The sequence below is a fragment of the Meles meles genome, chromosome 10, assembly GCF_922984935.1.
Source record: "Meles meles chromosome 10, mMelMel3.1 paternal haplotype, whole genome shotgun sequence".
NCBI classification, from domain to species: Eukaryota; Metazoa; Chordata; class Mammalia; order Carnivora; family Mustelidae; genus Meles; species Meles meles.
The window spans coordinates 76661102-76675782 of NC_060075.1; the positions used below are offsets into that span (position 1 = coordinate 76661102).

Consider the following 14681-nt stretch of genomic DNA (forward strand, 5'->3'; position numbering starts at 1 on the left):
CATACGCCAGGAAAGTCTGTGTTATCCTAAAAGTCATATATTTAATAGTTTCTAAGTGATCTCTTAAAGCTGTTCTCCACTAGAATTTTTTTCCTTCTTTGGCACATTCATTGTAGAAAGCAAAAAGATTAAGGCGGAATAAGAAAAAAAGGTATCTCTTTTTCAAGAAAGAAGAATGAGCTAGAAATCTGACTCAGAAAAATGAGTGCAAAAGGAATCTAGATATACAGCCTGCAGCATATGCACCTGCTGGTTAAACTGGGAATCTTTCATGGAGCTTCAAACCCAGGGAGGGAAGATGGATGTGAACAGCAGGAGAAAAACTATTTGGTAAAAAAAAAAAAAATTGGGGGGCTTTCGCCTTGCTTCTGTATCAACTTTACTAACATTCTATTTTCAAAGTTAACAGGAGCCATTTTAATTTGCTCAGAAAATATTTTAAATGAAGGGACGCCTGGTGGCTCAGTTGGTTAAGTGTCTGCCTTTGACTCAGGTCACGATCCCAGGGTCCTGAGAGATTGGGTCCCACATGGGGCTCCTTGCTCAGTGGGGAGTCTGCTTCTCCCTCTGCCTGCTGCTCCCCCTGCTTGTGCCCATGCTCTCTCTGTCTCTTTCTCTCTGACAAATAAATAAAAATCTTAAAAAAAAAAGACAAAAAATATTTTCAATGAAAATTACACCACCATTCCACTAAGAAAATGTTCCCTTGAGTCATAATAACCTCTCCCACCGTCAAGGAGACACTTTCTTCTCTGATACCAGCACCCCAACTCACAGCACTCTCTCCTCGTCCTTTACCTTTTTCTAGACTTCAACCTTGCCACACTCCTTTGCTTTCTTACCATCTTTTTACTACCCCTATGGACATAATTCAAGACAATGATCCTTGAGTGCACGCAATTCACTTATACATACGATGGACAGTAACCAGTTGATTGCCAAAGTCAATGCTGTATAGCAGGCATCTCTGTATACACCTATCCTCAAGGATTAGGATTTTGACCCAAAGACAAGCTAGGAGTGCTCACATATAGTAGATTAGAAATAATTTGAGCTAATTAGACACTTAGCAGCTATTACTTTTGATTATTATCATAAGACATAAAGAAACTACCCCCCCAAAACCTGTTAGAACAAATGATACTGGTGACTGGTCATGTTCTTTCACTGGTAATAAATATAATAAACCCTATGTCTATACCAAGACATCTATTTTTACGTTTTCATCCAAAGGAAATCTGCCTCATCCCACATCTATACATATTCTTGGTATATATAAAGATTTAGCCATTCCTTTCCTAATGTTCTAAAACTTACTATGACTATTTTCCTGAGATATGAAAAGTAAAACAGGCTTTGTACTAGATGTGTCTCTACCATATTTTGCCCAAAGCAATGGACATTACTAAAAAACTACCTGAACATGTGACCAAAGTTGAGAGAAATGCACGAAGGGTCTTTGAATAGACCACCACTTCAGCTTAAGGATAAGACTATAAAAGAGTAATTGCTAGATACGTCCAAATTAAATAAGTATGTATAAAATAAGTCTAAATAAAATACATTTCCATTTTCATGGCTAGCCTATCTTATGTAATACAGAATATATATGGTAGATGACATGGTGTGAGAATCCGCTTGGGAGTTAAGGAACTTAAATGTTAACTGTGGCTCTACTACTACTCTTTACTGTGTTATCTTCAGCAAATTATATAACCTCTCTATACCTCAGCTTCCTATCAAGTTTCATAATAATTATAATCACAGGTCGTTTTGAGCATGTAATACACATGAATTCATATGCCTGTCACATCATAAGCAATAAATACCAGTGGTTACTATTATTAGTATTACAATACTGATTATCTAGAGCCTATATAACTGGCAACCAATTAAGCTGAATACTGGCAGTCTTTAGCCTCAAGACAAAAAAAAAGCTAGCTAACAGGAAAACTGCGAACTGCATGGTTTAGACTTATTAGCTGCTACTCGACAATCCCAGTTCACTTTGTCTTAAGAATCTAAATCTACAGTTCATCACAGTCAAAATAAAAAGACTGTGTTCCCTAGATGTTCTGATAGATTGAAGTTTAATGTTAAAATTGTTTTAGAAGTTCATATTAAACACATAAAACTTCTTCCTAAACTAAGGGGCAAATTTAGAATTTAATTTTTAAATGAACTGGAAATAAATGTAAGTGAAAGACAAGATTAACATGCCTTATTAAAGGAACAAAATCTCTCTTTTTTTTTCCCCACTTAAAGCTTTTATCTTTGTAAACTTTGAAGAAAAGATTTTAATAGGACTTTAAAATCAGGATTATGTATCTATCTGACTGGAATAAAACTACCTTCAACAAGGCATAGAATGTCCTTGCAGATAATACAAATCACTATCTTAAGGGAAGATCACTGACATAGATTTCATTTTACTCTAAATATAACATTGCAGTCAACAGCAAAATTCAGACTGTGAACCACATAGGATAAACAATTGATTTGTTGAAGAAACAACATATAAATTGCAAGGGAGAAGAAAAAAAAAAGAAAGATTATGGAGAAACCAACAGATTAAAAGAGACTGTTTTAAAACTCATTAATTGGCTCACTTCTCCCTCTCCCTCTGCCCGCCTCTCCCCCTGCTTGTGCTTTCTCTCTCTGTCAACTAAATAAATAAAATCTTGAAAAAAAAAACTCATTAAAAAAAACTTCAGATAGGCAAATTAAACTGCAGGAATACAAGCTCATGTGATAACACAATAAGCAAAAATGAGGAAAATTACAACCATTTAAGTCACAATACTATTTACAAGTCTGTAAGAGGAGGGAGGGGCTTGGGTTTGGGAAGCAGCACACAGGAGACCTGGTTGAGGTCTTGTTTCTTGAATTGGATGGGGGTTATAGGGTACTCACCTTAGCAATTTCTGTGTCAGTGTTACATTTTACAATTTAAAAAGGTTTTAGGGGCTCCTGGGTGGCTCAGTCAGTTAGGTATCTACCTTCAGCTCAGGCCATGATCTCAGGGTCCTGGGATCCAGCCCCCCAAATCAGGCTCCCTGCTCAGTGGGGAGTCTGCTTCTTCCTATGCCCCTCCCCCCTCATGCTCCTGTGCATGGTCTCTCTCTCAAATAAATAAAATTTTTTATTTGTTTTAATTTAAATATAATAAATAAAAGGTTTGAAAAAAGATTATTGCAATCTAAAAGATTCACCAAAGTAGCTATTTCATGCAAATGTATTCCTTTTCCCACATTCATACTCACACCCTTTAATAAATCCATTGCACCTGAGTTTCACAAATAAAGGTTCCATGACACCTGAGCAGAGTTATTTACTGATTGGTATCTAGCCATTGTTTAAATCTGGCCTAATGATTTTTTTTAAGATTTTAATTATTTATTTATTTGAGAGAGAAACAGAGAGAGAGAGACCACAATCAGGGTGAGGGGCAGAAGAAATCTCAAGAAGACTCCTTGCCCAAAGGGAGCACCATGCAGAGCTCAATCCCATAACCCCAAGATCATGACCTGAGCTGAACTCATGAGTCAGATGCATAACAGACTGCACTACAAAGGCGTCCTGATCTGGCATAATGATTTTGATTTTTATTTTATACCATCAAAAGAAGTAGAGTTTTGTCTTGATTTCACATATCCTTCATTTATTTCACTTCCAAAAGAAAAACCAATTTAAAAAAAATTTAAAAACACAAGGGGCACCTGAGTGGTGCTCTCTGCTCAGCATGGGACTCTTGGTTTCAGCTTAGGCCATCACCTCAGGGTTGTGAGACTGAGCCCTATATGGGGCTCCATGCTCAGCGCACTCAGTGTGGAGTCTGCTTGAGATTCTCCCCCCTTTCCCTCTGCCCCTCCCACTCATGCTTTCTCTCACCCTCACTCTCCCTAAAATAAATAAATAAACCTTTAAAAAAACAAAACAAAAACAAAAGCACGGCCCTCTTAGGAAAGGTGTTATGGGTTTAATTTTATTTCTCTGAAATTCTTATGTTGAAGTCCTAACTCTCCAGGTACCTCAGATTATAACTGTACTTGAAGATACAGTCTTTGAAGAAGTAATTAAGTTGAAATGAGGATGTTTGAGTAGGCCCTAATCCAACATGAGGACTAGTCTGTTCTAGAAGAAGAAATCAGAGGGCTCCTTGGGTGGCTCAATCGGCTGGGCATCTGTCTTTGGCTCAGGTCATGATCCCAGGGTTCTGGGATGGATCCCTGAATCGGGCTTCCTGCTCAGCAGGGAGCCTGCTTCTCCCTCTCCTTCTGCCCTTCTTCTGCTCCTGCACGCTCTGTCTCTCAAATAAATAAAAAGGAAGAAGAAGAAATTAAAGCACAGACAGACACAGAGGGAAAACCATGTAAGGCATAAGGAGAAGGCACCATCTAAAAGCGTCAGAGGAAACCAACCCAGTTGATTTGAAAAAAGTTGATTTGATCTTGACCTTCTAGCCTCCAAAATTGTAAGAAAATACATTTTTTTAAAAGATTTTATTTATTTATTTGACAGAGAGGGAGAGGGAGAGCACAAGTAGGCAGAGCGGCAAGGAGAGGTAGAGGGAGAAGCAGGCTCTCCACTGAGCAGGGAGCCCAATGTGGGGCGCCATCCCAGGATAGGGTCATGACCTATGGTGTTGCGCCAAAGGCATGACCATGAGCCAAAGGCAGCCACTTAACAGACTGAGCCACCTGGGTGCCCCAGAAAATACATTTCTGTTGTTTAAGCCACTCTGGTACTTTGTGATACAGAAGGTAAGAAAAAAAATTTTTTGAAAAGGTAGTAGAAAGAAAAAAATATGAAATGCTACAATTTTTGCTCCCAATGTATAGTGAAAGAAAGGCTTAAGAAAATTCTGAGTCATTAGTAAAGAAAAGAGAACTAACAAACTCCATGTAAAAAGAAACACCCCAAAGAGCGAAGCACAAAGGGCACGACACAAAGTGTAGTAGCCAGGAAAATAACTGGCTACTAACTCAATTGATGGGGCAGGATTCAGAGCTTTCAGTGTGGTTCCTGGAAAAAATCCAGAGGAGAATTTTGAGTTAGATTTTTGGAGGTGATGGGTGAGATCCAAGTGGTTTTCTTAAAGAGTTAGAAACATCTTCTGGCCTTTGAGTTTGAATGAGGGGTGGATTTATTATTTCCCTGATTTAATAGGCTTGGGGGGTTAGGCAAACCATCAACTAAGAAATGCAATTCTCAGACTAGAAAATCAGCAAAGACGGTGCAGAACGTCAGAGCTCTAGGTGTTATACATACCCACGTTTCCTAACGATCTGAGTGGAGTAAGCTTTGCTGACGAAGTACAAGTTTCCTGGAAAGGATATTACTGTAGCAACAGCAGATGGTTTTCTGCTAGATCTGCCCTCCATACCTATAGATATATTTCATTATTGCACTGACAGGCAGAAATGGAAATTCATAGTGAACTGTCTGTTTCTTTTCCTCTTTAATTTAACAATGGAGTAAGATACACTCTGCATTCAGAAAAGCATCCTACAAAATAAGGAAGTGAACCAAATAAACAGGGAAGAGAATAGAAGCCCAGAGCTTCTAAATATCAGTTTTTTCTTTTTTTTTAAATATTTTATTTATTTATTTGACACAGAGAGATCACAAGTAGGCAGAGAGGCAGGCAGAGAGAGAGGAGAAGGCAGGCTCCCCAGTGAGTTGAGAGCCCGATGCGGGGCTTGATTCCAGGACCCTGGGATCATGGCCTGAGCTGAAGGCAGAGGCTTTAACCCACTGAGCCACCCAGATGCCCCTAGTTATTTTTTTCTAACTCCAAACAAAATGGCACTATACTCCTATGTCAGACCTGGGAGAGTCCTGACATCCTTTCTGTAGTAAGGCAGTGCAAATACATCAACCAACCAGTCAGTCTTAACAAGTTTAGAGTAACTTTCTGGAAGGACTGTTAAAATTATCACAATTAGTTCACTTGTAAAAATTAACAGATTTTAAGTCTTTATCAGAGATGTCTATACATAGAAATCTTGCTTGAAAAGCAAGATACTATAGTACAGGTATGTATGATAGCAACTATATAAAAAATTTAAATATGTGCATAGGACAAAACAATACTAAAAGGACATACAACAAAATGAAAACAAAGTTTACCTCAGTGATGAATTTAAGGGTGATTTTTCATTTCTCCCCACTTTTTTTTATTTTTAAGTTTACTAAAATGAGTCTATAAAATTTATATTCAGAAAAAGAAAATAAATATGAATGCCATATAATTCTGATAAAGCAAAACAAATAGCCCAAACACTGTTCAGAAGAAATTAAAACTTGGCTAAAACATCGTACTATATACAAGGGACCTAAAGAAATCCCTGGGAGGGATTCAGCCTCACGTGTCCTCAGATGACATCATCAGTAGACTGGACAAAAATATATATTCCTAAGCCTATAATTGGAAGAGGATTTTATTTACAAATTTCCTTTCAGAGCTTACCTGAAATGAACCAGTGTCCTGTGATTTCTCTCACCAGGGATTTAAACCCCCCCCCGGGGTTTTCCCTACAGACCTAATAAATTTGTCATTTTATCAGGGGAATGTTTTTTTTCAACTGAATGCAAAGTCATATATCTATCCTGGAACCAAGATTTTACTTCTTATATCACAGGGCTAACCTTAAAGGCAAATTCAGAAATTATTTTCTGTGACATATTCTAAAAAATAACCCTTGTGCTACATTAATCCCATAAAACACAACTCCAGAGGCGCCTGGATGGCTCAGTCTGCTGAGGCCTGCCTTTGGCTTGGGTTGTGATCTCAGGGTCCTGGGATCGAGTCCCACATGGGGCTCCCTGCTCAGCATGAAGCCTGCTTCTCCCTCTTCCTCTGCCACTCTCCTTGCTTGTACTCTCTCTCTGATAAATAAATAAAATCTTTACAAAAAAAAAACAAACCCAAAACATGACTCCAACAATTCTTACAGCACACTAAAAATTCTTTCTCTGATAACTGAAGGTTTTTATTCACAAATGGGTGATATACTATCTTGAAAAAATATGAAATATAAAAGCCCAAGACCGTACACTTAGAAGTTTCAGTGAAAATTAAAATCAGAATCAGTATTTTAAAAATTCTCAAAAGATTTCCCCCACAGGGAGACAATTTTACTTACTTTAACTTCCACTGTCTTCCCTCCATGTTCAACATGTCTCTCTACGTATTCAGAAGACAGCAAATCACTGTAACAAACAGAAATGATGATTAAAGAGGACCTTGAAAATGTAAATCATCAGAAAATTGACAAGTTTACACATACCAGCTTTATGATTCTTTAGCTCATATTTTAAAACAAAAATAAAACTTTATGAGTCTCTTTCTCTTGCTCTCTCTCATTTTCTCTCTCTCACAAACACACACACATAGATTCTAGTACTCCTCAAAAACGATGAGCTTAATCACCTGTCATTACCCTATTCCACTGACCTAGGTCAATGGTTCTAGGAAACTACCATAAGCTCACCATTATTCCTAAAACATCTTATTCTTCCCATTTTTTACTTTAGCTTTTACCAAATAGTTCTGATTTACTACCATACTTTACCATTTTTAATATGTGATATTGTAACCTAGCAAAATATTCCTTTTCATCACAAAAACATTAAAAGGGGGCAAAGAAAGGTGGAAGAAATGAGAAGGAATATGCCTTGAGCATTTTTAAATAATTCTTTTTGAAATCTCTCCTAAACAACCTTCTTGTACAATTTAAAAATGTTTACATCTTCTTAAATATGCTTTCCTTTAATTCCACATATATGAAAAAATTCCCCCTTTAATAGTGGTGCCTCAAGACACAACTTCCATAAAAGTCTTAATGTCTTCATATTTTTAAAGCACTAAGGCATAAATAAAATTAACATCATTAAATAAAAATAATTATGAAACTATTAATTTCTTTTTTTTAAGATTTTATTTATTTATTTGAGAGAGGGAGTGTGCAGCGAGAGAGTCAGCAGGAACAGAGGTTAAGGGCAGAGGGAGGGGGAGAGGCAGACTCCCCACTGAGCAGGGAGCCCCATGCGGGGCTCAATCCCAGGACCTTGGGATCATGACCTGAGCCAAAGGCAGATGCTTAGCCAAATGAGCCCCAGAACTTATAAATTTCTAAGTTTATTCTGTCAATGGATATTCAGCTAACTAAAAAATCTTTTTCACAGTGCTCTGCAGGTCACCATAATAAAATTATCCCAATCATTTAAAAATGTGAATTTTGGGCACCTGGGTGGCTCAGTTGGTTAAACAACTGCCTTTGGCTCAGGTCATGATTCCAGAGTCCTGGGATCAATTCCCACGTCAGGCTCCCAGCTCTGTGGGGAGTCTACTTCTCCCTCTGACCTTCTCTCCTCTCATGCTCTCTCTCACTCTCTCTCTCAAATAAACAAATAAAATCTTTTTAAAAAAATGTGAATTTCTGGGGCACCTGGGTGATTCAGTAGGTTAAGCATCCAACACTTGATTTCGGTCCAGTCGTGATCTCAGGGTCATGAGATTGAACCCTGTATCAGACTCCACACTAGGTGTGGAACCTACTTAAGATTCTCTCCCTCTGTCTCCACACCCCCAACCCTGCTACTGCATGCACACGTGTTCTCTTCCTCTCTCTTAATCTGAGCACATAGGCCTGCCATGATAAGCACCATGCCTACACTTGCTTGAAAGGTAAACAGAATGATCAAGCATGTGTTTTATTAACAGAGGCACCATAATCAATTCCCTATAGTATCTGATCCCTACATTACCCTTTAGGGGACCTATAATTATAGTATAACTCCTTGTTTCATATATCTTGGGAATACATTCTCCTTCTGATGTGGGGGAACCAGCTAGGATGCTCAAAGCTGCAAGCTGCAGAAAACACAATTAAAAGTGGCTTAAAGGGGCACCTGAGTGGCTCAGTGGTTTAAGCCTCTGCCTTCGGCTCAGGTCATGATCTCAGGGTCCTGGGATCGAGCCCCGCATCAGGCTCTCTGCTCAGTGGGGAGCCTGTTTCTCCCTCTCTCTCTGCCTGCTTCTCTGCCTACTTGTGACCTCTCTCTCTGTCAAATAAATAAATAAAATATTTTTTTAAAAAGTGACTTAAATAATTTAGTTTATTTATAGGACATTTATATCTTCTTTCTTGTCAGAAATTCCAGGACATGTGTAATGTGAATTTGCTTCTACAAATCTCCAGATCTGTTAGATGAATAAATCTGAAGTTTACAAAATATATGCCAACACTTCTAAGATATTTTATTTTATTTTACTTTTTAAAGATTTTATTTATTTATATGGCAGACAGAGATCACAAGCGGGCAGAGAGACCGGTAGAGAGAGTTGGAAGCAGGCTCCCTGCTGAGCAGAGAACCCGATGTGGGGCTTGATCCCAGGAACCTGGGATCATAACCTGGGCTGAAGGCAGAGGCTTTAACCCACTGAGCCACCCAGGCGCCCCTAAGATATTTTAAATATAGACAAGTAACTAGTAAACAAAATTTTGTTAGACATGGCAGAATGCATAGGGTTGGTAAGTGTAACTAAAAAGATCATGTATACATTACATGTTGATAGAAAGGGATGGGTGACCAAATGATATCTAGGTAATAAATGCTTATGATAAAATAAATACACAAAAGATACTAAATATCCAGGATACACTATACATAAACACTATTTATGAGGTCTTAATTCAATCACCTATTGGTGACACCCAGGGCTTCCCAACTTCCATAGTACTGACATGTTGGGCCAGATAATTATTTGTCTTGGGGAGTACCTTATACACTGTAGTATGTTTAGCAGCATCCCTGGCCTCTCCCCACTAGGTGCCAAAAGCATCACATAGACTCATCAGTCATGACTATCAAAAATGTGTCCAGACACTGCCAATGAAGGCTTGGGGATAAAACTGCTTTGGTTAATAAACACTGCTGACATCCATTTCTACCCCATGTATTCTTTGTCCAAAAAATACAAACAGAATTCATGACTGTTCATCAAGCTCACTGACAATTTACCGCTCCCAACCAAGCCTACTTATCTCTGTGTAACTCAGAACCGGGAAATGGGCATCATTAGCCTGAACTACCTTCCACCTATGGTGCTTGCCCAAATTTCAACTCTGGTCCTTGAAAACACATCATCAGCAGGGAACGCAGATACAGCAGGGAGAGAAGCAGAACTTATGAACACCGTGCACTCCAGGTTTAGGTGGAGGGATCCCTTCCATCCAACCTGCACCCTATAGTAAGGATGATAACCTAATCATTTCTTTCTTCTTGCTTCTCACCATGTCCTTCAAGTTAATTTAGCAAACCACAGGACTTGATTTTAATTTGGCCTGTGGGGGCTAGCTTACCTGGTAGTATACTTGTGGGCTACTACCTATTCCATCAAACTAATTTCCCACCAGACAACAGGGAAGTTCCAGAGTTAGTTGGTGAGGTGGCTCAGCACATGGGTGTGAGTTCATGGTGATGGTGCTCCATCACCAGTATGGTGAGTGACCTGTCCTCTTCACTAGCTCTTGTCATAACCCTAGTATGGCTACTGCAGTTCAAAGCATCTCACGTAAATAAAAATATCCCAGGGAAGAAAAGCCCTGTATTTCTTGAATCAGTAAACTCTACACAAAAGCCCCTACCATCCATCTTCTCAAGTATGTTTTGCCAGAATTACCTTACTGGGCCTCACCAAAACAGATCCTTTGACTGGGACATTTGCTTTTGAATGATCAAGTTTTCCATCTCCAGAGCCGTGCATGAGCATCATGAGTACTCAGAGAGAACAATGTTAGGGGGAAAGAAGGGTGTTGGAGAGAACAGCTATTGTGCAGTCAACCAACAGCTGTCTTTCTTTTCTCCTTCCCTCCTTCCTGTCTCTCTCCCTCCATCTTTCCTTCCTTCCTTCCTTCCTCTTTGTTTTCTTCTCATGGGGACATAAGATAGTATTTCACAAATTCTAAAGGACTTCTAACAAAAGCATTATAGAAATCTGCTTCCAGCAAAACAAGTCATTGTTCCAGCATCCACATCTCACCCAATTACCCGCATCCATACCCTACACAGGAGAGGTACCAGCCAGATATTTGCGAAGAACAGGCCCCCTTGTATCAGTCTCAACTTCACAGAAGTGGGGGAGGAAACTGTCATACAAAGGCAGTGTTTACTAGCAGAACCAACTATTATTCCCTCTCTTGGGAATCTGAACAAGGGAATTCACAAAAAAATCATTCAAGGAAAGAGAGGCAACAAGTGAAAAATAAGCAGACACTTGAGAGACACGGAGTTGCGCCAGTGGGGAATACCAGAGGGAACACCCCCAAATCTCTGCTGCTTAGGTCCTGGGATCCAGAAGAGCCCATTCCTGATGCTGAGTACCTCTGGGATCCTTTCTCCATCAGTCACATGAGTAAATCCCCATTATCAGAGCTAGCATGAGTGAGATCAAAAGCAATTAGATATAATATCATTTAGAGAAGTCATAGTGGTAGTAGTAATAACAACAATAACTTAAAAAAAACAGCTTTTGAGTCTTCCAGGTTTGCAAAGTTCAAGGGAATATTTTCCTTTGAATTATAAAATCCAGGGATTAAAAGAATATGAGTCACCACATGAATGTAATTACAGCAAAGAGAACCCTCTGCTCAGGAATTATGCAGCTATTTCAATCAAGCCTCCATACCTATAAGTAGAGTTGGAAAGGGCTCCATGTAATTTAAACTAAAAATAGCCCAGGCAATTGGGTTGTGTTTGTTTGCAGTATTGTGGAAGTCTGTTAAGTATTGTTATTTTAATTATTAGGCTGAAAAACTTTCTATTTAAAATCTCACTTTTCCTCTACTGAAACATAAAATCTTTACTACCATCTACTTAGAACCTAAGCAAATTTTCCTGAAGCCTCCTAAGGTAGAGATAATCAAAATTACCTTAAGTTCTTTTTCTTAGATTGTCATTGTTTATTGTTAAGTAGGAATCTACTTAAATAATTTTAAGTGTAGGAAAATGGTGGATGATCTCCTTAACATTGAGAATTTTTATTTTACTGTAAACTGATAGGGCAGAATTAACTCCATGTTACCTAACGGCTTACTCAAAACTGATGTGTGAATCCCTAACTTGTGAATTTTCAAAGATGAAAGTGAACATTATTTTCCATCAAATTCTAAAGGCCACTTGTTTTACAAAGAAAGTAAGGAGATGTTTTTGAAATTAGAAATGTATTCTGAGGCCTTTTTTTCATTCCCATGCCGTAATAAGCCTGGAGTAAGCAAAACAAACACAATGTTTACATTCTCAGCCATAATAATGGTTACTCTTTGTCTAGCAGACAACTGTCATGAATCAGAGGCAGCTGGTTTAGTACAAAGATGCTGGAGTTTAAAAACAAAAACTGATATTTTGATTTCCTATCTAAACTCTGCCATTTAGTTGCTGTGTGACCTTGGTCTTGTTATTTAATCTCTATGACATAATTTTCCCATGTCTAAAATGGAGATAATATGAAGTTTGTAAGTATTAAACCAGAACGTGGATGAAATCCCTCCCACACCCTAATTTCAATCACCCCACCCCCATTCACCATCTATCCATCTTTCCCTAAAACTGTGACTTTAACCATCTGGAGTCTTTTAAACCATGAACCCTACCTACCACTTTTTCATTGTCCTTCCCTCCCTCTTGTCGCCCTAACTGAGCTTATCTCCCTGCCCTGTCCTGAGAATCACTCCCATGCCTACACTCTAAACTTCCCTACTCCTCTCACTCTGTGATCTCCCGTGTTCACCTGGCCAAACCACAACATTGAGAAAAGTTAACTCTTCTCATAATCAGTCTGTCCTCAAAAAGCAGAACATCCTGGGGGCGCCTGAGTGGCTCAGTGGGTTAAAGCCTCTGCCTTCAGCTCAGTCATGATCCCAGGGTCCTGGGATCGAGCCCCACATCAAGCTCTCTGCTCAGCAGGGATCCTGCTTCCCCCTCTGTCTCTCTGCCTGCCTCCCTGCCTACTTGTGATCCCTGTCTGTCAAATAAATAAAATCTTAAAAAAAAAAAACAGTAATACATTCACAGTAAAGAAAACGGGGGCACCTTAATCAAGCGATCAGGTGACATGATTTATAATGGAAGAAACCAAAATCTTGTGCACCTGAAGCAACGCACTGAGAAGGACACATCATTTACAGTTTCCCCACTAAAAATACCAAATGAAGAAACCAGAAACAGCACGAGATTTTCAAAAAATCGCCTCACAGTAAAGCTCTAACTGAAGGTACTGCCAGTGAAATGTGACCTTGAGGTCAAGAGAAAATCAAAGGATGTGGCTGGAAGACCCTTTGTGAAGACCTCAGAAAGACTTAAGGCTGTTTTGCCTGGACTGTACCGTCTACATAAGAGTTTCTAAGATTCTCAAAGGCCTGCCTACCAGATCCTCAGCTACACAAAAGAGTTTCTAAGAGTATTAAAGGCACTGTCCCATAGCATCTTACCTCAAAGTCCAAAGTAAGGAGAGGCCTATTCCAAAAAGATATGTGGCTGTGGTTTTGTCCAATGGGGTAAATCCCAATGATTCACACAGAACCCACCAATGGAACACTCATCAGCTTGAGTCAAAATGGACAGTCAACTGAAATTTTTTAGTCAGGAAGCAGACCTAAAAAGATACTTAGATTAAGGCCTAGGCCCATTTCTTATGGAAAAGAAATGGTGACTAGAAGAGTACAGCCTAGAACCACAGGCAATGACTCCCAGGAAACAGAAAGGAGCCTTAACCTATGGATTCCCAAAACAGAAGCTGGTGACATACACCTGCTGAGTATCAGAATTTCAATGGATTGGTGAAAGCTAGCTTCCTATTTTCTCCCTTTTTAAAACAAGAGTATCTATTGCAGTCATCCTGTCTGGATCACCCCTTTGTAACTTGAGTGTGTGTGGAACATCTAACTTGTCTTTTCAGTTCAAGAGTCTGTACTTGAGTCATGTCACCTAAGAATCAGATTGAACACCAGGACCTGATCCTGATCCAGATGACGAGAACCTGAGCCCTGAGTTTGAGCCTGATACTGTAATGGAATGAGGTTTTTCAGGAGTGTTTGGAGGAATTTACTACATTTGTATTTGTGAGAAATATAAATACTTCGTGGTCCAAGGATGGATTGTGTTTAATTAAAGATGGCTACAAATTATTTGTCACTCCTCTTACAGCCAAGTGGAGACCATTTCTCTTCCCCTTGAATCTGAGCTGGCCCTGTAGCAAATATAATGAGGCAGAAGTGATACTGTGTAACATCTGAGATTCCCAGCTTCTACTTTCACACATGTACAATTCTGCATCTTTGAATCTCTGAATCCAACCATCATGCTCTGAGGAAACCTAAGAAAGCACATAATAAGATGCTTGGAGAGAAGCACCAAGAGTCCCTAAGCTGACAGCCCCAGCTAACTTCCTAGCCAATGCTGGCACCAATTTCCAACCATGTGACTGAGGCCATTCCGGATCCTCCAGATTTAGCATGCCCCAGCTACTACTACAGGAAGCAGAACTTCCCAGTCAACCTACAGGACTGCACAAAATAATACACTAAGGCAACAGTCTGGTCATGCCTGCTTATTCTAACCATTCAGTAATTGTTAATTGTGCACAAAACTAGCATCATGTTTTCCTTGGAGCAGGC

At 39.3% G+C, this 14681-nt stretch overlaps 1 protein-coding gene across 25 annotated transcripts in view; it reads right to left on the reverse strand.

Annotated features, from left to right (window-relative positions):
- The window catches only part of ADAM22 (ADAM metallopeptidase domain 22), a 226515-nt gene that overhangs the window by 103176 nt on the left and 108658 nt on the right, over nt 1-14681 (reverse strand). For all 25 annotated transcript variants that reach the window (XM_046020360.1, XM_046020365.1, XM_046020359.1 and 22 more), the window contains exon 4: nt 7149-7215. In XM_046020360.1, coding sequence (XP_045876316.1) covers nt 7149-7215 — 67 coding nt within the window. The remainder of the gene's footprint in view (nt 1-7148; nt 7216-14681) is intronic.